At 43.9% G+C, this 23784-nt stretch overlaps 1 protein-coding gene across 2 annotated transcripts in view; it reads left to right on the top strand.

Moving 5' to 3' along the window:
* The window catches only part of KCNJ6 (potassium inwardly rectifying channel subfamily J member 6), a 172092-nt gene that overhangs the window by 36783 nt on the left and 111525 nt on the right, over positions 1-23784 (top strand). The window contains exon 2 of one of the 2 annotated variants that reach the window (XM_063180661.1): positions 23047-23095. The exons of the other annotated variant lie outside the window; for it this stretch is intronic. Within the exon in view, the coding sequence (XP_063036731.1) occupies positions 23071-23095 (25 nt within the window). The 5' untranslated portion in view covers positions 23047-23070. The remainder of the gene's footprint in view (positions 1-23046; positions 23096-23784) is intronic. 2 annotated transcript variants of the gene reach the window in all.

The following is a 23784-nucleotide window of genomic DNA, read 5'->3' as shown; positions in this document are numbered from 1 at the left end:
TAAAGAAATAAAAAAATTATGGGTTAATATACAAAATCAATCTCCCCAAAGAAAAGACAGGAAAACTGCAAAAACTTTCTCTTCCGACGCTTACAATTCTATTTTTTTTTTAAATAAAATTAACTAAACTTTCCAGATGAGTTCCAGCACTGTGGTTCTCCCTGCATCCAAAAAGATAAAAGAATTAGGATTTTTCATAGCGCTTTTTTCCCTTTTTCTGATTAGAAAATGAATAGAAGTTTTTTTGGGGATAGAAGACAGGATTCAGTGCAATTGTCTTTGAACAAGAAATACCCACCCTCCCCCAAAATTTGGAGAAGTGTAGGTCCCTGTTTTATCCAAATGGAATGATTTGTCCATAATCCCAATCAGTTCATTTATTTTTAGACACAATTGGAAAAGTTCTATGGATTGGTTTCTATTCCAGCCAGTTCAGATATTTGGCTGGCAGCCTAAAGAGATGACTTTGGGGCAAAAATCAAATGGGTATTTCAAAGGCCCATTTTACATCTGAATTCTTTGCTTAGTGGGAAGCATTGCTGGCATTTGCTACAATTAAATTTTCATTTATCCAGCTTGGTAAAAAATCAATGTTTAAACCTAATGATTTTTTATTTTTTTTCCCAACAAGCAAGAAAAATGCAGGACAAAGTGTTGGGTAATTGATAAGGAATGTTGAACACAGGAATTCAGGATGCAATTTTCCTAATCCACCCTGAAGTGTGATAACAAAGAACATTTGTCAGGGCTGGATCATCATTTTATTGGCTATTTTTGCACCTGTTAGGGATGTGACAATGTGTTGACAGATCTCTCCTAGCAGGGCACCCTGGGACAGACACATCCACTCCAATAAATTCCAGTAGATGACACCTCATTTCATTTGGGACACATGAAGTTGCCACAGAGGTGATAGCTTTTACTACAACTCCAGAAGTAATTTCCACTAAAAAGTGAAACATTATCAGCCAAGTTCAGAGATCCTCAAGTAAATACAGCCCTTAGAATAAAATATGTTACACAGAGAGCGCAACAAAAGCCTATAAACCTCTCAAAACATATTTCAAACTCATTTTTCAGCAATGCCAGGGCACACTTGGTGTTGCTCACGGCGTAGATTAAAGGTCTTGCTTAGAAAAATTAGTATTTTAGTACTGACAGGAGTAGCAATACAACCTTTTCATGGTCCTTATATATTTTGATTTCTAAAAATTTAATCTGATGTCTCTAGTGTTTAAAATAAAAGAGTGACAGTTGTTTTAATGCCAAAAGAAGTAGGGGTGTCCCACAAGGTGCTTTCAGAGCTGGCTGGACATCGACTCCCATTTTATTTCAATTTTAGTACTGAGAGGAGTAGCAATACAACCTTTTCATGGTTCTTATACATTATCATTTCTAGAAATTTAATCTGATGTCTCTAGTGTTTAAAATAAAAGAGTGGCAGTTGTTCTAATGCCAAAAGAAGTAAGTGTGTCCCACAAGGTGCTTTCAGAGCTGGCTGGACATCGACTCCACATTTTATTTCAATTTTAGTACTGAGAGGAGTAGCAATACAACCTTTTCATGGTCCTTATATGTTTTGATTTCTAGAAATTTAATCTGATGTCTCTAGTGTTTAAAATAAAAGAGTGACAGTTGTTTTAATGCCAAAAGAAATAGGGGTGTCCCACAAGGTGCTTTCAGAGCTGGCTGGACATCGACTCCCATTTTATTTCAGAGTGCCAGCACCTGCCTGGGTGAATTTTCCACCAGTTTCCATCTGTGCTGCAAGCAGATCAATGATTTTTATAATTTGCACTGCACTCACCAGGCTGGCAGGGTGTGAAAGAACAGCCAAAAGAAACGACGAATAGAAGGTAAAAGAAGGTGCCTTTTCCAATCAAAGTTAAACCAAAGTCACATTCTTCTGAGCAGCCCTTAAGGAGTTAAATCATTCACAAGGATTGGGATGAATGAATTCCCTGCAGAAAGCTCAGCAATTCTCCCAAAAAGAGACTGGGGATCTTGGTGGGTTATATAAAAAAAAGAAAAAAAGTGGTAAAAGGTAATAGAGGCCACAAAATCTCCCCTGTCTCACCTCTCAATTTCCCCTCCTGATAGACTGTACACAAATTAACAGCTTTTTATGTCTTTCAAGGGTATTTATTTCTGGCAAGGACACAGACTTTTCTGTCAAGGTTTGCAGAACATTTTGTTCTGCACCACGTATGCACATGCTGCTGGATCCCATTCCTATTATATATTCAAACAGCACACAGAAGATTGTCATCACACAATCTGTCTGGAGCTGTCCTGATGAGCAGAAAAGTCCAAATTGATGGGGGAAGAATAAAATTCATCCTTTATAATTCTGATCCAGAATCAACTGGGCTGGTCTTTGTGGGATAAAACACCAAGGTATGTTCCCTGCCTCTCCTCATCCATTCCAAAATCCACCTGTGATGCTTTGGGAAGGCTGACCCAGAGCAGAGGCTGGGCAGAGCTAAAGAATAAAGCAGGGATTTATTCACAGCATCTCCTCCATGGATGCACCTTGGGCAGCACCAGAGCCCAGCCAGGGCTGCACCCAAGATGAACCAAAATGGCCCCAAAATGCATGACCTGTGAGATTACTGATGGTTTTGAGAGAGAATTTTTCACTTTTCTGTCTCAACAGCATGTCCTGAGTGTCTGAGGGATCAGGACAGGCTGGATCCATGGGCTGAGGCCAAATGGGTGAGGGTCAATGATGTCAAGTGTTGAGTGCTGCCTTTGGGTCATAACAACCCCAGGGAGCTCCAGGCTGGGCAGAGGGGCTGGAAAGGCCCTGGGGGTGCTGTGACAGGGGCTGGACACGAGCCCAGGGGTGCCCAGGGGGGCAGGAGGCCCCTGGCAGCTGGGCTGGATGGGGAATTGTGTGTGCAGCAGAAGCAGGGCAGGGATTGTCCCTCTGTGCTGGCTCTGAGAGGCCCCTCCAGGGCTGGGCCCAGTTCTGCTGATGCCTTGTGCAGGCTGCCCCAGAGCAGAGCTGGGCAGAGCTCCAGAATAAAGCAGGGATTTATTCACAGCATCTCCTCCATGGATGCACCTTGGGCAGCACCAGAGCCCAGCCAGGGCTGCACCCAGGATGAACCAAAATGGCCCCAAAATGCACGGCCGGGCACGGGCTCTGTCCCTGGGATCAGTTCTGCTCCATTTGCACCTTGCAGTTCATTGTCCCATTCCAGCTTTAGCCCTGCAGTCCCACCCTGCTTGTTTTTCTCTCTCCAGCCCACGGTGTTTGTGCTCCTGGGCTGAGATTTGGCTCATTTGTCCTTGGTGCCCAGCTGGAGCAGGAATTGTTTTGTCTCCCTGCTCTGTGCACAGAGCTCACCATCCCTGAATGTGAACCCAGACCCACACACTAAAGCAGCACAGAATCTGAAAAACATAAAAGCTCAAACCTGAGGCATCATCTGTACCTGCTTTTCATAATTTCATGGAGTTTTCTCATTTTAGGACCATCATCCATAATGGAAGTATTCCATCAGCTCAAACCACCTCAAAACCATTCCAGTGGCTTTCAAGCAGCTGCTGAAACAGGTGTGCAATTCCTGTCCTGACTGCACTGCCACTGACTAAATCCATAAATTATTACTGCCCAAGTCTATAATTAAGGCTGGCAAGCAGCTGAACAGGCTTTGTTAAGGATTTTAGACCACCAGTAATTTGGTTTAGCCAAAAATGCTACAGTCATTGTACAGTCAGCAGTAGGTCATCCCAGGAAGTACCAAAGGAACTCAAATAAGGTACTTAAATAAGTACCAAAGGAACTATTGCAGAAGAAGGGAGAAAATAACATTAAATTGAGTTCTCAAAGGGATTAATTAATTAATACCTTTTTTACATCAAACTGGTCCTCTCATTCTGCTACTGAACAACTTTACATGGAGATGGATAAAATGAAAAATCAAACTCATTTTTCCATGGGTGAAGTAAATTTTGGGAGATATCTATTAAAAAGTTTAAAAAACCAAAACAACGTAACCATTTTGATGAGGAGAGTTACACAGGGAGTTATTCCTGTCACATCTAGAGTAAGGAGGATGTAACTTTGTTGTAGCTAAATGAGAAATACAAAAAGCTGCACAGCTACAGGAAACTGTGCAAGGAAAACTTTTCCATAAAAACTATTCTCTGATTTAAAAATTCAGCCCAGACCTAAAAATTTACAACTTAACCAAATACACCAAAGACAAGACTTATTCTAGAGCTGAAACTGGGCCTTGGGGTAAATTTATTGATTATCACAACTTACTGAGACCTTCAGGGAAGCCACTTAGAATTAATGAACCACAGAACTTTCACCATTTGAGCCCTTGAAGCTGAATATTCTCCACCATTTGTGGACAATTTATTTTGGAGTAGCAGAAGGCACAAATTCCTGTGGAACTGTCCCATGCAAATCCTCCACTGCTTAATAGCAATGGCCCCTTCTCAACTGGCAATTTTCAATGAAATTCCAATAAATTAATGTGGTTGAAACCTTCAACCACGCTGATAAATGGGGTTAAAACTGATCTCCAAACTACAAAAATGCTGCTAGAAGGGGTAAAAAATTACACCAGTCACAACAGACTTGTTGCAGCAGAAAAACAGAATAAAAATAAATATTTAAAATAGATAAATAGAAATATATTTATAAATAAATAAATGCATAAATCTATTGCATTTCAAAATGTTTAAATTTTTTAAAAGCCACAACAATACACAAGCTGGAAAACAAAATTATTACTATCAATATTTTCAAACATGAGAGATTAGACCTTTTTTTTTTCCAGACACATCAAATACAAATCTTTGTTGTAATGACACCATTAAACTACAAAGAAGAAGTCACCAGTTTAAATTTTCCCTCAGCACTGCCAGATAAGACCAATGATTCATCCATCTAAGTGTCAGTGTTTTGGCTGGGAAAAAAAAAGCCCTAAAAAAGAAAAAAAAAGGGTTCCTTGGATGCACATGTCCACATAATCTACTTGAAACTGCACATTACCTCATTCTGGGGTGATTTCATTCAGGTCTCCTCCCCATTAAGCTGTTTTCATACTCTTCCATCAAAGAAGTAGAAGAATTTGGGACTTTCAAGGTCTAAAGTGAAACACCAAAAGCTGATTTTCCCCCTTTCCCTCCCTCATCATGCACTGACCCATCCACAGGGTCCAGTCTAGGAAGGGTGTGAGCAGGAGGGACCCCTCACACCCAGCATCTACAAATTCCTGGCCAGGTCCCAAACTCAGCACAGAGCCATGGCTGAGCCAGGGAACAGCAGGACATCCCAAAATCACCAAGGTGGGAAGAGCCCTCCAGGATCATCCAGTGCCACCCCAGCCCCACCAGCATCACCCCAAACTCTGTCCCCAAAGGCCACATCCAGACTCCTCCTGAACACTCCCACAGACAGTGACTCCAAACCTCCCTGGGCAGCTCAGCCCAAGGCCTGACTGTTCCATCTTGAGGAAGATGGAACAGGAAAGCCTTATAAATATGACTGTCTAGCAAAAGATTTTGAGAATATGAAAACTATAAGCAAGATTGAAATGAAAGCAAGCTTTGAGATCCCTTAGTTATTGAATAATGAGAAAACAATGGTGTGGCTGGCTGCAGATAATCACCTTTTGATGGAACAACACCCTCTGCTTGCAGGCAGGCCCAAGGGTCAGAGCAGACCCTACAGCTTGGCAGAAGGGGCCCAAAGAGGAGATTTTAAGGTTTAAAATGTAACACAGTATGGCAATGTACTGATTCTTATAGGCTGTATGGAAATGCTACAGGATTTGTATATTGTACTAGATTGGTTAGTGTGAATCAGAATATTCAACACAGAAGAAGATTTATTGTGTTGTAACGAGAACTACACTCTCCTAGCTCTTAGCTCTTGCCCCTCTTGCCTCTTAGCTCTTACACAGTTTATTCTTTTAGCCCCTTTTACTCTCTCACCCTCTCATCCTCTCTCCCCCTCTCTTCTCTCGGGCCTGCTCTGAGCTGTGGCTGCAGCTCCCAGCAGGGCCCTGCACCCAGGCCCTCTGCAATAAACCACAAGTTCCAGACCTGCCTGCAGAGATCTCTTGTCTCCATCCAGCCTGACCGTGCTATCCCCCAACACTCTGGCGCCTAACCACTCTGCCAGGAAAATTTCCTTTCTCAATCTCCAACCTGATCCTCCCCTGGTGCCATTTAATCACAGGATCCCAGAATCCCAGAATGACCAGGTTGGAAGAGACCTTCAAGACCATCGAGTCCAGCCCAGCCCCAACCCCTCAACTGAACCCTGGCCCCCAGTGCCACATCCAGGCTTTGTTAAACACACCCAGGCATGGGGACTCCACCACCTCCCCGGGCAGCCATTCCAGAACTTTCTCACCCTGGCTGCAAAAACCTTTTCCCTGCTCTCCACCCTGTATTTCCCTTGGTGCAGCTCGAGGCTGTGTGCTCTGGGTGTGTCAGTGCTGCTGCAGACAGAGCCCAGCCCCAGGTGAGCACAGGCACCTTTCAGGAGCTGTGCAGAGTGATGGGGGCAGCCCTGAGTCTCCTTTTCTCCAGGCTGAGCACCCCCAGCTCCCTCAGGGCTTCCTCACAGGGTTTGTGTTCCCAGCCCCTCTCCAGCCTCGTTGTCCCCTCTGGATGTGCTCAGTGTCCCAAGGTCCTTCCTAAATTTGAGGCCATTTCCTCTCCTCCTTTCCCTTGGGACACAACAGCAGAGCCCAACCTCCCCTCAGTGCCCCTCGTGTCAGGGAGTTGTGCAGAGCAATTCCCAGAATTCCCAGAATTCCCAGAATGACCAGGTTGGAAGAGACCTTCCAGACCATCGAGTCCAGCCCAGCCCCAACTGAACCCTGGCCCCCAGTGCCACATCCAGGCTTTGTTAAACACACCCAGGCATGGGGACTCCCCCACCTCCCTGGGCAGCCATTCCAGAATTTTCTCACTCTTTCTGTGAAAACTTTTTCCTATTATCCAACCTATAAAGAGGTCAGTGAGGTCCCCCCTGAGCCTCCTCTTCTCCAGGTTGAGCTGCTGAGTACAGAGAGCCAAATTCTGATCTTTCTCCCCATAATCAGCCCCACTCCTCTCTTGTGGCACAAAGTCCCTCTCAATGGGGTTCTGTCACGAGGAGTCCAAGATTTTGGCTCACTAAAATCAGCAGCAGCAGCAGCAACAAGAGGGAGAAGTGAGGGGAAAAATGTAACTTTCAAATCCAACCCATCCTGTAGATCAGAGACCTCAGGATTCAGAGAACAACAAAGAAATCAGAATTAAATCGTGATAAAAATCCAAACACAGAGAAGGTTGTATCTGCCTTTGTATCTACCAAGAAAGGGGGCAGAGGGGACAAAGGGTGACATAAATCCCTGGGTGATGGTTTGTGGCTCTTCTGAATTTCTCTGATCTAGCTCAGATGGTCACCAGGACTTGCAAAATCGGAGATTTTATATCTATAACATCTCTAATAAAGAATGTGCTGCATTGTGCCAGCAGAATGAAAAAAAAGGACTTAGAATTCATAATAATGAAGGATGTGCTGAAGAATTCATTGATGGATCTTAAAGCAAGACAGATTTTATTCACTAAAATTGTGCTGTGGGGTGTTTCTCTTTTCCATCAAGGAAAAGTTAATTACAAAGTTCTGGGGTTCAATATTCTCTGTCCATTTTTAGACTATGAAGTGATAAATCCAGTAGTTGTTGACTACTGTTAATTATGTGTTTGAGCATGCCAAAATAATTTTCTGGGCCAGTTTAGTAATATGTCAATAATTTCTATCTCCTTGAATCTAAAATTCCCCTAAAATCACAAAATTTTTTTTAGAAATGGGGTGACCTTGTAGAAAAGGCAAAATAGAGACCAAAAAAACAAACCTCAAAAAACCAACCAAAGGAACCATTCCTAAGCAGAAAATTTAAAATTATCCAGAGGTGCTAGAGGTCTCATTCCTGTCTGATAATGAGAAATTTGTCTTTCAGAGACCTGAACAGTGGGAAACAAAGGGAAATTACCCTGTAACAGCTTTCTTTGTAGACAAAGAATTGGTAGCTCCTAATGGGCAGGTGTCCCCATCAGAATAAAACATTAATTAATGCCCTGGCTGGCAGGCTCAGCTGGGGAAAACATGGCTAAATGAGCCTGGAAACTGGAGTGCCTTCTGGGCTGGTAATTGCATGTCCCCACATTTATTGTAATTTGGGATGTGATTTTCCAATTGGATCCAAATCACTGAAAGGCTCTGGTTGTGGGGACAGCACACAGGGATAATGATTCTATTAAAACACTCAGAGCCTGATTTCTAAAGAAATCAGCACTGCAGTTGGGATCAGGGAACTTTTGGTAGCTTGGAAAATTTGGACTCATCATATATTTAGTGTAAAAATTGCCAAGAAAGAATTGTGTGAAAGGAACAAAGTGATGGTGGCTGTGGGCACAAGAGCAGCACCAAATTTTAAATGAACAATTTTGATAAAAACTAGAATGCAGGCAAATGAAAGAGGGGGAAAGTTTTGTTTCCGTTCATGAAGAAAAAAAGAAAGAAATCAGCAATTAATTATTTTTCTGGGAGTTACATCAGCAACTTTGTTTAGAAGTAGAATGAAATGTACAACCTAAAAATTGAATTATAAGGTTTCTGGATAAGTTGAAGGTGAGTTGAATGTTTCAACAGGACAGATTGTCAGCAAGAATGGAAGGATATGGAAAGGGCAGGTGGGATTAAAGCAGATCCTCAGAAGGGTTGGATGAAGACTTTCAAGGCTGCAACTGTGAAAGGCCACAGACAGGGACACCTTCCACGGTCCCAGGCTGCTCCAAGAAAAAATCCAACCTGGCCTTGGGCACTGACAGGGATCCAGGGGCAGCCACAGCTCTGGGAATTCCATCCCAGCCCCTGCCCACCCTCACAGGGAGGAAATTTTTCCTGATATCTGATGTAAAGCTGTAATTTTTCAGTGTGGAGCCATTCCCTGTGTGCTGTCCCTGCATCCCCTGGCAATTGTCTCTCTCCAGCTTTCCTGGGGCTCCTCCAGGCCCTGCAAGGCCACCCTGAGCTCAGCCCAAAGCTTCTCCTGTGCAGGTGAACAATGCCAGCTGTGCCAGCCTTTCCTGCCAGCAGAGCTGCTCCATCCCTCTGCTCATCCTGCTGTTTCTCAACTTATTTTTTTAATATTTTTTTCCTATGAAACCTTTTGCAGCCATGTTTCCCACCAGCATCAACAGTAATAATTACATAGCAAATAATTTAGCAAAGTGAAAATCGTCCTAGTCTGAGGAATTGCATTATCAGCCTTGATTTCAGAGGGTGGACAGAAAAATAAAGATATCTTATTACTAATAAAGTCAGAAAAGGAGATTTCTCTTCTGTACAATGCAAACCATTTTAATACTTTAATTTGGGGCTTTTTAACCACCATGGAAGAGCCTGGAAGGAATTTGGAGCTGTAAGCCCTGGCCCTGCACTGAGGCATCTCTGTCTTGCTCTGACATATCCAGCAGAGCTCCATGAAGATGGAGAACAGCTCTGCCTGCACATAATTTCACAGTCAGGGTGCACCTGCCTGGCTTGGATCACATACTGCAGGTTCTGCAGCTGAAATTGTGCTGGAAAGATCCACTAAAAAAAGGGAAAGAGGTGAAAAATTGTCCACAAAGCTGCACATCCAGGCTTTGCAAAGAAAAACTGTTCCATGGAATGGTTTGGAAAGTCTGGAACTGATCTCTTCTAGTACAAATGCCCAGGAGCAGAGCTTTGAATTTTTCAAAACAAACAAGAAGGATTTTTAATTAAAAGGCATCGAGGAATGGCAAAATATCTTACCTAAATCTTGCTCCAGTTTTCAGTGAGTAAAGATTAATTTACCCTTAAATCACACAGAGTTTTCTGAAGTGTTAAACATCTGAGAATTATGCAGCAGACATTAAAATCAAGTCAAGCTGCAAAACTCAGGAGATTTTTGTGCATCACATCCAGCCTGCAGAGTGGTAGAACACTTCTGTTAATAGGACAGCACGAGAATGGTTGGGTGCTCATCATTTTATTAACCAGGTTTGCACACAACTGAATGAATTCTGAGCATAACCTAGAATTTGGGGAGGAGAAATGAAAGCATTACAATAGGAAATAAGAGGGATTTTTAAAAATGGAGAGACAAATTAAGCACTCCTTCTGATTGCATTTACTCTTGATTAAAATTTCACAAACCAGCTCTCAGGGAATGTAATTCTGACTAATATTGAGCTTCCTCATAATTTTAAAATGCAGGAGACAATGGAGCTTGTGCTGGATTTGGGTTTGCATGGCAAGGTTTTGGTGAACTGCAGGGGTGGCTCCTCTGAGGAGCTGCCAGAAACCTCCCCCATCTCTGTTTGTTGTCTGCAATGGAATAAAATGCTTTATCTCCATTTGAGCGCATAATTTCTCCCTTTACAAGATTACAGCTATGAATATTTTATCATTATTAACACTTAATAAGATTAGAAGCAGCAGCAGTGGCCAGCTCTGTGAGCTGACCTTTAATCAGTGGCATGATGCATTATTTTGGAGGTGTTGAGACTCAGGAAGGGCTCGAGCTAGCACAGTTTGAAACATCTCCATCACAAAGCACTGTGTCTGAAGCACACTCTGCACAGTGGAAGTGCCATCAGCTGCACTGCCTGGAGAACACACAGATTTGCTGTAAATCTTTAGTCTGACTCACCCAGAGCTTGTCTGGAAACTCCAGTTAAAATACATCCTTAAAATACATCCCAATCCCCCAGACACACACAGTACGAAACCTGCTGAGGTGAAGAGCTGCGGCAGGAACAGCACCAGGACAAGGCTCCTGCAGGATAATTGACTTGTTGACAGGGATTGTGGCTTCCTCAGGCTCCCTGGGGATCTCCAGGCAGCCTCTCACTGTGCTGAGCTGGCATTCCCTCACAGGGAGCAGCCCTTGGGGCTGGTTTGGACAGGAAATGTGGATTCTGTCTCTATCCTCAGCTGATGGCAAGCAGGAGCAGCTTGGTCTGAACACCAGGAGAGCCACAGGGCAGTGAATTTCACCCTGTTCTGCTTTTTATTGGTGGACATCTCACATTTCTCTGTCATTTACAATACAATTCATCCATCTCTATTATATATTATATTTACTTTATATCAGCACTGGGGTGATTCCCCAGCTGCAGAGCTGCCCCAGCCAGGGAGGAGCTGGAGCTGCTGCAGAGAGCCCAGAGGAGGCTCCAGGATGGGCAGAGGGATGGAGCAGCTCTGCTGGCAGGAAAGGCTGGCACAGCTGGCATTGTTCACCTGCACAGGAGAAGCTTTGGGCTGAGCTCAGGGTGGCCTTGCAGGGCCTGGAGGAGCCCCAGGAAAGCTGGAGAGAGACAATTGCCAGGGCATGCAGGGACAGCACACAGGGAATTGTTGAGTCTGTGAGGGTCTCCAGGACAAGGGAAGAGATGAGAATCTGACTCCATGTTCTCAGAAGGCTGATTTATTCTTTTATGGTATTATATTATATTAAAAGAATACTATACTAAAACTATATTAAAGAAAGAGGAAGGATACAGACAGAAGGCTCAACAAGAATGATAATGAAAACCTCGTGACTGACTCCTCACAGCTGGCTGTGATTGGTCATTAATTAAAAACAATTCACATGAAACCAATCAAATCTGTTGGTAAAAAATCTCCAGCCACATTCCAAAGCAGCAAAACAGGGAGAAGCCAATGAGATAATATTGTTTTTTCTCTGAGGCTTCTCATCTTCCCAGGAAATGAAATCCTGGGCAAGGGGATTTTTCCATAAAATGTGACAGTGACAGGGAATGGCTCCCAGTGCCAGAGGGCAGGGCTGGGTGGGATCTTGGCAATGAGGAATTGTTCCCTGGCAGGGTGGGCAGGGGCTGGGATGGAATTCCACCCCTGGATCCCTGGCAGTGCCCAAGGCCAGGTTGGACACTGGGGCTGGAGCAGCCTGGGACAGTGGGAGGTGTCCCTGCCATGGCAGGAGAAGGATGAGATGATCTTTGGGGTCCTTCCCACCCAAACCTCTCAGTGATTCCATGATTCCATGAGTTATCCAGTCCAAGCCTGACTGATGTCATTTATCAGCCCAAGAACCTGAACACTTCAAGTTATCAGGTGTCAAACTCTCCTCACCAAAATAATAATCCAGAATTTGGGGTGAGGGATAATGAGCAGGGGCCAAAAGCAGAGGGAAGTTGTGGATTCCACATCCCTGGCAGTGCCCAAGGCCAGGTTGGACACTGGGGCTTGGAGCAGCCGGGGACAGTGGAAGGTGTCCCTGCCATGGCTGGGGTGGCACTGGGTGGGCTTTAAGTTTCCTTTCAACCCACCCCATTCTGGGATTCTGCAATAATTCCTTTCAGACATTAATGACTAAAATACCTCCTCATCCTGAAGCGAGGAGGTGACAGAGCCCTGGGGTTCAGGCAGAGCAGCCCCTGCCCCGAGGCTGCTCAGGGAGGATAATCCCACGTGGGGGACTGGGGCCACAGAGGGAGGATGCTCCCTGTGACAGCTCCTTCCACACCTGCTCCTCTGGGAGTGTGGGAGTGTGAAGAGAGGCAGGGGAGAGGTGAGGGATAAAGTTAGATGGAGAAAAAAGGAAAGGGAGACTGTTATAGGAAAGGTGATGGGCTGGGTAAGACAAGAGAGAAGGAAATGAAGAGGCTGTTAGGAAAATTAATCCATAAACATCAGAGGTTTATGTGCAAAAAGGAGACAGAGGAGTCCTTGTACTTTATTCCAATAAAGGGAGAAGCCATAGAGCATTCCCCTGGGATCTCTCAGATTTTTGGAGGATGCAGCTTCCTTTTTATCCCAATTTCCCTGCTGCATTTCCCTTCTCTCTTTCCCCATTGGCTGAGGTACTTTAGAGGTTCAGACTTCCCAATACCCCTGATACCAAAGATTTCCCTCTAATGCATAACCCTCCCTTTTAATTTTTAATTCTTATGGATTTTACAACTTTTTCTTCCTCATTGTTTCTTTCATCTTTCAATATCTAATTTTGTTTATCAGCAAACCTAAAGTTTATTTGTAAAAGCAAATCTCTTTTTCCATTCATCAATCAGCGGAATCCTTTTATCTCCCGGTGCTGGTTTTATCTCCCAGCAGACCCACAGCTTTTTTGGAAGGACAAATCCACAATTCCTCTCCAGGCTGAAGGTGGGGGAGAGGAGAACAGGAGGGGAGGGGTGGGAACAAACCCTTGGCACGGCACGAGGATCACAATAACTCTGGGATTTCAGAGTGAAGTGGCCTCACACCCCTGCATTACCCATTTAACACATATTTAATCAGCTCCACTCCATCCTTAATGAGCCGAACACTTTCCCCAGGGATTCCTTTGCTTATTCCTGGATAATTCCCCTGTGGAGATGCTGGTTTCCCTCTATTGGGGCTACAGGGAACCCAAAAACCCCACTTAGACCCTGAACCCAGATTTTCACTGGGCTGAACTTAGGGACACAAACCCCAATGCTGTGTCCAAACATCCACCCTTGCACCATTTCTGCTGCAGATCCTATTATTGCCTTCTTCAGCTCTGAAAAGTTAATGGTGAAGATAAACCAAAAGCTGCTTCAGCAGTGCCTCAGCATTTCTCTTTTTTATTACATTTCTCAGTTTGGCCCAAAAAGATCTGTGCAAGCAACCAAAAATTTGATTTTCTCTCAGGGAGTAGTAAATGGGAGGTATTTTCAGGTATTTTTCAGTAGGACAGGGAGGTATATTATCATTATTAGCATTCTTGCATTCATCTGACACATTACTTGTTCTTTTCCAACATCTCATAGCTTTTGAAGATTTTCTTCTTTTTTTTTTTTTTTTTTGAGATAGATTTAACAACAAAAGGCTGCTAAAATTGGAAACGGTGTGAGACACTTTGGTATTATTCAATCAGAGCCAAACCTGACACTGCAGACAGTTCTTGTTTAAGAATTTTCATTGAGGGAACATGATCACAGCACAAAACAAAGAAAAATGTCAGCTCCCCTTGTTCTGTGTTCATCATTTCAGTCTCACAAGGTACCCAAGGAAATAGGTTCAGGTTTGAGATGTTTGATCTGCTCTGTGTAGTTATGAGTTATTTTTATAATGCATCAAGGCAAGTAATAAACAAAACTTCTATTATTAGATCATTATTCTCTTAAATAGCTTAAATAATGGTTTCTAGATTAGTTCAGGTAATGCTTCTAACTAATTTTTTTCATCAGAAATCCTCAGTGTGTAAATATTCTTAAAGTGATTCTGATTGAAATCTGGAATTTAATGCTGCAAGAATACAAGCAACCAGTTGAGATTTTCCCTTTGGGGGGAAGAGAAGCAATGAGCCCATAAAAAACCCTACATATGCATTATTAACAGCTGAAAAGATTGGATAAGCATTTTAAGTCTCTTTTCTATAGAGAATCTCCTCTTTTGGGTTTCTACCAACTATTTTTTTTTAAAACAGAGTAGCTGCTATTATCTCAAGGTAACTTACATTTCTCCTATTACAATTCAGAATATATTCATGATTTATGGCCTAAAAAGAAAAACAGCAGTTTCTTAAGAGTTTGATCCAAAGGTCTGTGCATTGGTAAGAACATTTCCCCTGAAAATAGAGCTTTTCAGCATGCATTAACTGCTCACAGCCACCCCACCTGCAGCCTGCAGATTTCCATGGCAGAGCACACACAAGATTATCCACTCTGCCTTGAAGACCTTTTGCTGAGATGTAATTTATGCTGGTTTGTCCAAGCCTAAGTAAAAAGCTTTCAAACCTTCTCAGTGTAAGCATCCCTGCCTCACTTTGTTGCCAGGATATTCTCCTTGATTTCCAGGGAGAACTTACACTGGCTGAATTTCACAGTGCAGGCAGGAAACGCTGGCTGGAAGACTGAAATCCTCCACTGCAATTACCTGCATCCATAATTTGTCAGAACATCCAAGCTGAGCTTCTCAAAAGCAGGCAGAACACGCAGCTTGTTGGCTGGAAAACACAGGAGTGGAAGCTCTCATGGTGTTCAGTCGTTGTCTTGGAATAGATGTATTTTTTTACTGGAGTCTGAGGGAATCAAATAAATCTTTTGACTCCCTGTGGGATTTTTGTAGTGGGAGAGGAAAATTCAGCCTCTAGAGCAAAGGAACTAAGAAAATGTAACTGCCTTTAATCATGTAATCACACCACAACATTGCTTTGCCCCCACTTTGCTCCTGTAGGTATCCAAATTTATTTATTTTATTAACCTAAGCCAGAATTGTTGCTAAAATGATCTGCATCTCCTGACACTGTCACCCCTGTGAGTTAAGGATACTCAAATTCCTGCAGCTCTGAGGTTTCACTGCCAAAGGCAAGGTTTTTTAATAAGTTTTCAGTTTCATGTTCTCTGCAATAGAATTTTATAGCCTAAAATTGTGAAGTTCTTCAGGTTAAGTAAAACTGAAAGCCTGAGACTTGCTACAGCTTAGATCTTACTTCAAATGTCAAAACCATAAAGTCTGTCTCTCTCTCTCTCGCTCTTTTTTTTCAAAGATATGAATATTCTCTCTCCTGCAAATGCTCTTTTTCTTTTCTCCTTATCTTGTTCAATTTTTGTTTTATTTATTTATGGTCTGGCAGATACAAGAGCACTAGTAACTGTTCCTGTTTACTGCACAGCAGATAGTAACATTAATCTGCTGATTCTGCTCCTAAAAGGATTTCCTACACTCAGAACCACCACACACCATCCCCACTGTTTAATATGTGAATATTTGTTCCTCCTACTTAGAGAATAACGCTGCATTTGCAATGGCTTTAACCCACAATTCTGTGAGCTTTGTCCCTTGAGTCTGAGGGGACCTGACGAGCTCCTCTAGAACTGCTGCTTGATTTTCTGCTTGGAAAAAACCAGAGATTTTCCCATCCCTATTTCACAGACCAAGTGTGAATGATGAGTAAGTTCACCAAAAATTATGAGAAATGTAAAAAATCCTCTCAATTCTAGAACCCAGGGAAATAAATTCAGTTCCTCCTGCTGCTAATGCAAATTTCCTCCATGTAAGACATCTTAGAGCTCCTGAGAGTGTTTTATGAGGTCTGAACACATTAATGAGCCCAAGTCACCCCTGCTGCTCCATAACCCTGCTGAACCCAGCTCAGGCACTCCCTCCTTGAACTCTGCTCACTCCATCTATTCAAATATTGTATTTTAAGCTCATTCCAGCTGATGCAAATTGAAATCACCTCTTGTGCCAAGCACAGGATATTCCTATAAAACACATTCTGAGCCATTCAAGTGCTGGGATCACTGCAAGGGAGTGCAGATTAGTGCTCAGCTTTGAGGCTGAGGATGAAGCCAATTTGCTGGAGATCACACAGTGCTGGGGCCTGCATGAAAATTTCTTTATAGGCCCTGCCCTAACACTTAATTTTGGAAAACCAGAAAAAAAAATGCAGTTGGGACCAACCTCCTTTCTTGGGACAGGCAAGACAGAAAAGGAAAATAAACAAGATGTAAATAATTTCTTATTTTGGGATGGGGAGGAAGAAAAAGCAACTCCCACAGGCTTAGGCAGGCCTTGCATGAAGCCTGAATTCTAGTAATAGTAAAATAATGCAATAACACAGAATATCTCATTGTTCAAGGCCCTAAAGATGGGCTATTAAGCTATTTTTTTTCCCCTTTGTTGGATATGTTTGCAGATAGAAATGGAAGTTCCTACGGCATTTTTCCAAAGGAAGAGCTCCGGCTCCTTCCAACAATCCCTCTCCACCTAAAATAAGCCCTGCTTTTGAGAACTGAGTGTAGGCTATTGCTGGAATGAATAGCACATAATGAGAGCTGCATTTGCCTACACACCATCTCCCCAGAACCTGCGTCTAATTCATTACTGCAAAGCATTTGGAGATGTCACGAGGAGGAAAGACACTCCATAAAATTAAATTCTATTATTCTCACTTAATAATGTTTCCAACATGAAACCATTTTCATGTAGTTTGAAAAGTAATTGAAGATATCCCAAGACAGATTACTCCAAGCTAAAATTTCCAAAAAGGTTCTTCTTTGCTTCTTGCTCATTGAATTTGTACTTAGTGATTGGGGAGCTATTGCCTTCAAGGATGTGTCAATTGAATTATCAGGGATTTGCTACTTCAAAAGTAAGAAAGCTTCAGAAAATGATGTGTAATGGATATAATGGATGTAAGCTCTGATCCACAGCTGATGAAATACTGTCAGAAATTTGAGCCAAAGTTTTGGATTACCTCAGCAGATTCCTGGTGTGTTGGTGAACGTCAGCACTTCAGAAGTACGAGAGATGTTTTAGCCATGCAGGAGACAAAGAAAAACCTTCAGAGGGACTGTGACAGGCTGGAGAGATGGGCAGAGAACTGTCTGAACCTCAACCAGGGCAAAATCAGGGTTCTGCACCTGGGAATAAATAACTCCAGGCACCAGCACAGGCTGGGGGTGACCTGCTGGAGAAGCATGGGAGTCCTGAGGGACACCGAGCTGTCCCTGGGCCAGCACAGTGCCCTGGGGTCATTGGGATGGGCCCTGCCAGCAGGTGAGGGCTGACCCTGCCCCTGTGCCCAGCCCTGGGGGCACCTCTGGCTGCTGTGCCCAGCTCTGGCTCCTCAGCACAGCAGGGCCAGGAGCTCCTGGAGCTGAGCAAGGGCCTGGAGCAGCTCCGTGCCCAGGAAAGGCTGAGGGAGCTGGGGCTGCTCAGCCTGGAGAGGAGCCCCAGGGAGAGAGAGGGGCTGAGCCCTGCCTGGGCCTGCCTGGGCCTGTGTCTGTCCCTGTGTCTGTCCTTGTGGCTGTCCCTGTGTCTGTCCCTGTCTGTCCCTGTGTCGGTCCCTGTGCCTGTCCCTGTGTCTGTCCCTGTGTCTGTCCCTGTGTCTGTCTCTGGCTGTCCCTGTGTCTGTCCCTGTGTCTGTCCCTGTGTCTGTCCCTGGCTGTCCCTGTGTCTGTCCCTGTGTGCAGAGCTCAGAGCAGGCCCAGGCTCTGCTCCAGGCCCAGCAATGGCCCCAGAGCCACGGGCAGGGCCTGAGCCCAGCAATTCCCCTCACAGGAGGCACAACTTCTGCCCTGGGCAGTGCCCAGCCCTGAGCAGAGCCCAGAGGGGCTCTGGGGGCTCCTCCTGGGGACATTCCAGAGCCACCTGGACCCAGCCCTGTGCCCTGTGCTCTGGGATGGCCCTGCTGGAGCGGGGAGGTGGCACCAGGGACCCTCTGTGGTCCCTTCCAGCCTGACCCATCCTGTGACCCTGTGAAAATAAATATAATGATCTCATTAATCAATGCCAGCTGAAGCCAACAGCCACTGGAGAGGGAGTTTCAGGATGTGCCCTTGTCCTTCCACTAGAAAAATCACAAGGATTTCATCCACTGTCCTGTCCAAGAATATTCCATTATGAGACAAGTGACCTGGCAACTCAATGTTTTGATTCCCATCTGGAATTTGATTCAATCTTCTCCTGCTTGACATTGAAAATGTTATTTTTGTGCTGCCTGGTTGGCACTCCTGACGTCTTCTTGTACCCCTCTGACAGAAGCATGGCAGACTCTGCAGCACAGGCTGTCAGACAAGGAGAGTTTTATCCAAAAGTTCCTGATTTTCTTTGGCTGAGAAGGGAAAGAGTGACGTGAGGGCCTCGCTTTCTGTGCTGTCCCTTTAAGCCCATAAATGTTGCAACAGCATGACAATAATTTGAGATTAAATTCAGTGCAAGGCAGGACATCAAAACCTCAGAAATTGTAGGACTGGGCAACCACTCTTTGGTTTGAAGGAAGTTGATAGAAAGGAAATAGCTTTAAAAAAAGAAAGAAAACACTAGAAATCAAGTTTGCATCTTCTTTCTTACATCCTCAATTGAATGAAAGACCTCACAAACAATGCAAAAAGTAAAAAGCAGAATTTTAAATGGCTCTTTTTGCTAGTTGAAGTTATGATGCTTCACTTAATTTAAATTTCACACATCCCTCCTTGCACCACAACATTGCCTATTACTGGCAATTTGGAAAGTTCACATCATTTCAAGCATGAAAAGCAGAATTTGCTGCTTTTTAGGCACCCAGAAGTCAGTAACCATGTGAGACATCCACACACAACAGGAGCAGGGTCTGGCTCTGCTGCTCCTCTGAGTTTGGGGAAGATTTGGGTTCCTCACCTCAGAGCAGGCACTGGCAGCAAGAGCCCCATGGATTCAAAATTCCCTGCAGAAATCACTCTGTGCTGACTACAGAGCTATGAAAAACCTGAAATAGGAGCATCACTGTGCTGGGAGAGATAAAAAACGAGTCCTCCTTTTCTTGATGTGTTTTCTGAGGTGGCAATTCTTGTTTACCCAGCAATCTCCAGAGGAAATACAACAGTCAGCCCTTAAAGGCAACTCCTGTCCTGAAATGAAACACGGTGTTGTTTGCTTTTTTTTATATCTTGTTTCGTTTTGTTGTTTGCTTTTTTTGTTGTCTTGTTTTGTGGTTTGGATTTGGGGCTTTTTTTTGAAGGCAGCAAATCTCACTCTGCTGTCAGCCCATGTTCAAACTCACATCTGCTAAAATCAGGAACAAAAGTATGTTTTAATGCTTGATTCTCCCCCAAGTTAATCTTCTAGAACTCATTCTGTCAGAGAGGTTGGAATTCCTTCTTCATCTGCCATCATAAAACAAATTTCTTAGAGGTGTTCTAGCTCCCTTAAAAGATTCCATTTTGAAGAAACAGATGAGTGGAAAAATTTTCCTAATTTCCAGATCTTCATGAGTGTATGTGTGCACATCCTTATGATCATTAGGAAAAGGGAAAAGGACAAAATTTTATACAATAATTTCATAGAGTCTGAAAATCATTGATAACAGTACCAAAGGTTAATTTTTTTTCAATAAAAGTATCTGGAAATTATATGTAATTTCAAAACTTTTAGTATTCAGAAATTGGATGCATACAAACATACTTTTATCTTCTACAGAAGGAAGACCAGAACTTCAGTAGTCCTGGAGATTTCTTCGACTTTTAAGAAAAGTCAAATAAACTCAAAAACTTCTAAATTTGTCCTTTGATATTATATTTAATAATATACTTTTATATTTAATAATATAATTTTACTTTAAAATGAAATGCCATTCAAGTCTCCTTTGTCATGAGACTTCATCATTAGTAAAATGTATTTCATAATAAGCCAGAGAAAAGTAATAATATTTAATATCAATTTGTTATTAGTGTAATAAATCCAGCCCTCCATCTCCAGGGCTCAAATTGATCTTTCCCAACTGCTCAGTGCTGATAAAGTCTGAGTTCTGTAGCAAAAGGAGGTGTTTTAAGGTCACATTATAAATCACCACAGACACAAATTCCTGATGGTTTTCAGAGTGCTGTTCTTTCCTTTGATGATTAATGTCATGCAAAAAAAAAAAAAACTTTCATAGAGGACCCTTTTTTTCGTAAAAAAAACTACACTCTTTTGCTACTTCTTTCTTCCTTTTTTTTTTTTTTTTTTTTGCTTTCATAGCAAAGCATGAATCTGATGCTGGATTCTACATTATCAGCATGGCTTAGGGCATTGTCCTCACTAAGATCCAGGACATAACCTTAAACCTCTCTTTTCATATAAAATGCTCTCAGCGGCGCATGAATGCAGTTCTGAAGCATTATCTGCTTGTTTCATGAATGCCATTAGCTCCTATTACTGTGACATTTGAGCCTTTTTCTTTTTTTTCAGTAGAAGTCTAGCTTTGTGAAGTGCAAGTAGTGGATTGTTTGGTGTAAAAAATATTTCTTGAGGTTTTTGTGCCGGATAAAGTCAGGACTGGGATAAGGTATTTAGGAGAGAGGAGAGGCTGTGAGGGGAAGCTGAGGGAGCTGGGATGGGGCTGAGGGAGCTGGGAAGGGGCTGCAGAATCCCTGAGGGAGCTGGGAAGGGGCTGCAGAATCCCTGAGGGAGCTGGAAGGGGCTGCAGAATCCCTGAGGAGCTGGAAGGGGCTGCAGAATCCCTGAGGAGCTGGAAGGGGCTGAGGCTGGAGCAAAGGAGGCTCAGGGGCCCTCGTGGCTCTGCACAAGTCCCTGCCAGGAGGGCACAGCCGGGGGGGTCGGGCTCTGCTGCCAGGGAACAGGGACAGGAGCAGAGGGAGCGGCCTCAGGCTGGGCCAGGGCAGGCTCAGCTGGGACAGCAGCAGCAATTTGCCCATGGAAAGGGAGCTCAGGCCTTGGCAGGGGCTGCCCAGGGAGCTTTGGAGTCCCCATCCCTGCAGGTGTGCCCTGGAGGTGGCACTGAGTGCTCTGGGCTGGGCACAAGGTGGGCATTGGGCTGATCTTGGCCTCAGTGACCTTGCAGAGCTTTTCCAAGCTCAGGGATTCTGGAATTCTGAAGTAGAGGTGGACAGACCTCAGCTCCTCTGGAGTTAGGAAATGATCCTGCCCTTGAGCAGCCTGACACCCCTGCAGCAGGGTCTGCTCCTGTCACACCCAAAGGGCCTTGGAAAATCACATTTGTCCTGCCAAATAGCACCTGGCAGGGACAATTCGTTGCAAATGGAACACAAACCCTGTGAGGAAGCCCTGAGGGAGCTGGGGGTGCTCAGCCTGGAGAAAAGGAGACTCAGGGCTGCCCCCATCACTCTGCACAGCTCCTGAAAGGTGCCTGTGCTCACCTGGGGCTGGGCTCTGTCTGCAGCAGCACTGACACACCCAGAGCACACAGCCTCGAGCTGCACCAAGGGAAATACAGGGTGGAGAGCAGGGAAAAGGTTTTTGCAGCCAGGGTGAGAAAGTTCTGGAATGGCTGCCCGGGGAGGTGGTGGAGTCCCCATCCCTGGGTGTGTTTAACAAAGCCTGGATGTGGCACTGGGGGCCAGGGTTCAGTTGGGCTTTTGGGGCTGGGCTGGACTCGATGGTCTTGGAGGTCTCTTCCAACCTGGTCATTCTGTGAATTTTGTGAATTCTGTGAATTCTCTGAATTCTCTGAATTCTCTGAATTCTCAACCTGTGCCTTTCCCTGGTGCCGTTGTTAGCACAGACCCAGTCAAAGGGAGATGTCACCACACTGACTCCTGTCCCAGCCACTCCAGCAGCTCCTGAAGGTCACCAAAACCCTGCCCCTTGTCCCAGAGCTGAGATAAGGAGCTTCTGTTTGGGGATACTGCCCAATAAAGTCATATTTTTGTGGAAATTTTCTTCCTTACTGAGGTTTTTTGAGGAAAAAAGAGCTGAGATTTTCTCACCCATGGCCCAGGAGAGCCACTGTCACAGCCTTGACACAGGTGGAAGGGTGGGGAGGTGAGGAGTCACAGAGGGGTCACAACAGCCCCACCACATCCTCTCAAAACCACTTCATTGGAGTTTCAAGGGCTTTGCAGTTTTCAGTCAGCCCAAACCTTGGCTCTGAAATCGGGAGACTGGGCCCAGCCTCCACTGCTGTGGCTGAGCTGTGCTTTGGACATTGGATTTTCACCAAACTCAAGGGCTCTTGTGTGACCAAGCCTCTGTCTCAGCTACAAATGTCTGAAATGGAAAAAAAATTAAATTAAAAGAAAATAATGCAAGGAACAAGAGACAAAGACCAGCAGGTTTGCTTGGGAGTCTCTCAATTATCTCAGTTCATCTCAGCATCAGCCCAGTGCCACACCACACACTCCAGCTCCCATAGAAAATCTATTTCTTTCCAAATAAGTGCTTTTTTCCTGCAGTGTAAGAGGTTTGTGGGTTGCTCTTTTGTCAGGAAGGCCCAACACACTGGAGTATGTTAGCAGAGAGTGAAAAACTGGGGAGGGTTTCCTCCTCTGTTATCACTTTGATTGAATAATTTCAATTTCTCCAGCTAGATACACACAGATAAATAAATACAAGCTTCACACTTCATAGTAGGAAAAATTGAGAGATTACAAGGAAAAAACAAAAAGCCCACAGAGGTTCAGGCTATTTAGGAGTGAAGTTAAATCCCTAAATAAAATAGAAATATATAATGGCTGAATGTCCTCCCCTCACATTGCCACTTGCACTCAGGTGTATTTCTATTTCTCTATTACATATATATATATATATATATTTGTTTTTCATTTTGTCTGTTCCCCCAGGAGAAGCCCCAAAGAGAAACAGAGATGGCCAAATTGACAGAGTCGATGAGTGAGTACAAATAGGAAGTTCAACCACTTTCTTTTTCCATCTGTCCCCTTCCCTCTCATAAAGCCACAAACCCAGAACGCAGTGCTTGCATCCAGGGATCTCATTCAGCCCTGCCTTCACTCCCAAATTCATCATAAATCATTCCACTCCTAAAAAAAAAAAAAAAAAAAAAAGCAAAAGAAAATAGGAATCCCCAGAACAAGGGCTGCTATTTTCTTCATGCACTGCTTAAATCACATCTATTCGGGCTTAAATCCAGCAAAGAACCTGCTCCCTGTTTGACTTTGTAAGCCTGAGGGGGTTTTTTAAATAGAATGTAACTAATTGTGGATTTAATAAGTGCTTAATTTACTTGATTCATGTGTTCCTTTACAAGCTTACAGAAGGTCACTCTAAATCCAGTGCAATTATTCGGGATTGTTGCCTGTGCCACATTCAGCCAGCAGGAATTGTGGCCAGAGATGTATCTGGAAAGCTTTCCATTGGTTTCTCTGGTTTGTGAGAGGTTTGTGTTGTCTTAAATGTGTGCCCAGCAATGAATACTTTGTATTTTTGCCATATTTTAGGATCTAGGTAATGGAGTAGTGGCTGTAAGCTTTTGTAGCAGAGGGATTCAGGCTGGATAATTCATTAGTGGACACAATCTGGAGACCATTTAGGGTGAAATCCTGATTTGTATTGTCTTAAAT

This window comes from Melospiza melodia, chromosome 2 (genome assembly GCF_035770615.1).
Source record: "Melospiza melodia melodia isolate bMelMel2 chromosome 2, bMelMel2.pri, whole genome shotgun sequence".
NCBI lineage: Eukaryota > Metazoa > Chordata > Aves > Passeriformes > Passerellidae > Melospiza > Melospiza melodia.
The sequence above is the reverse complement of the archived record's forward strand: the minus strand, read 5'-3'. Positions and strand labels throughout refer to the sequence as shown.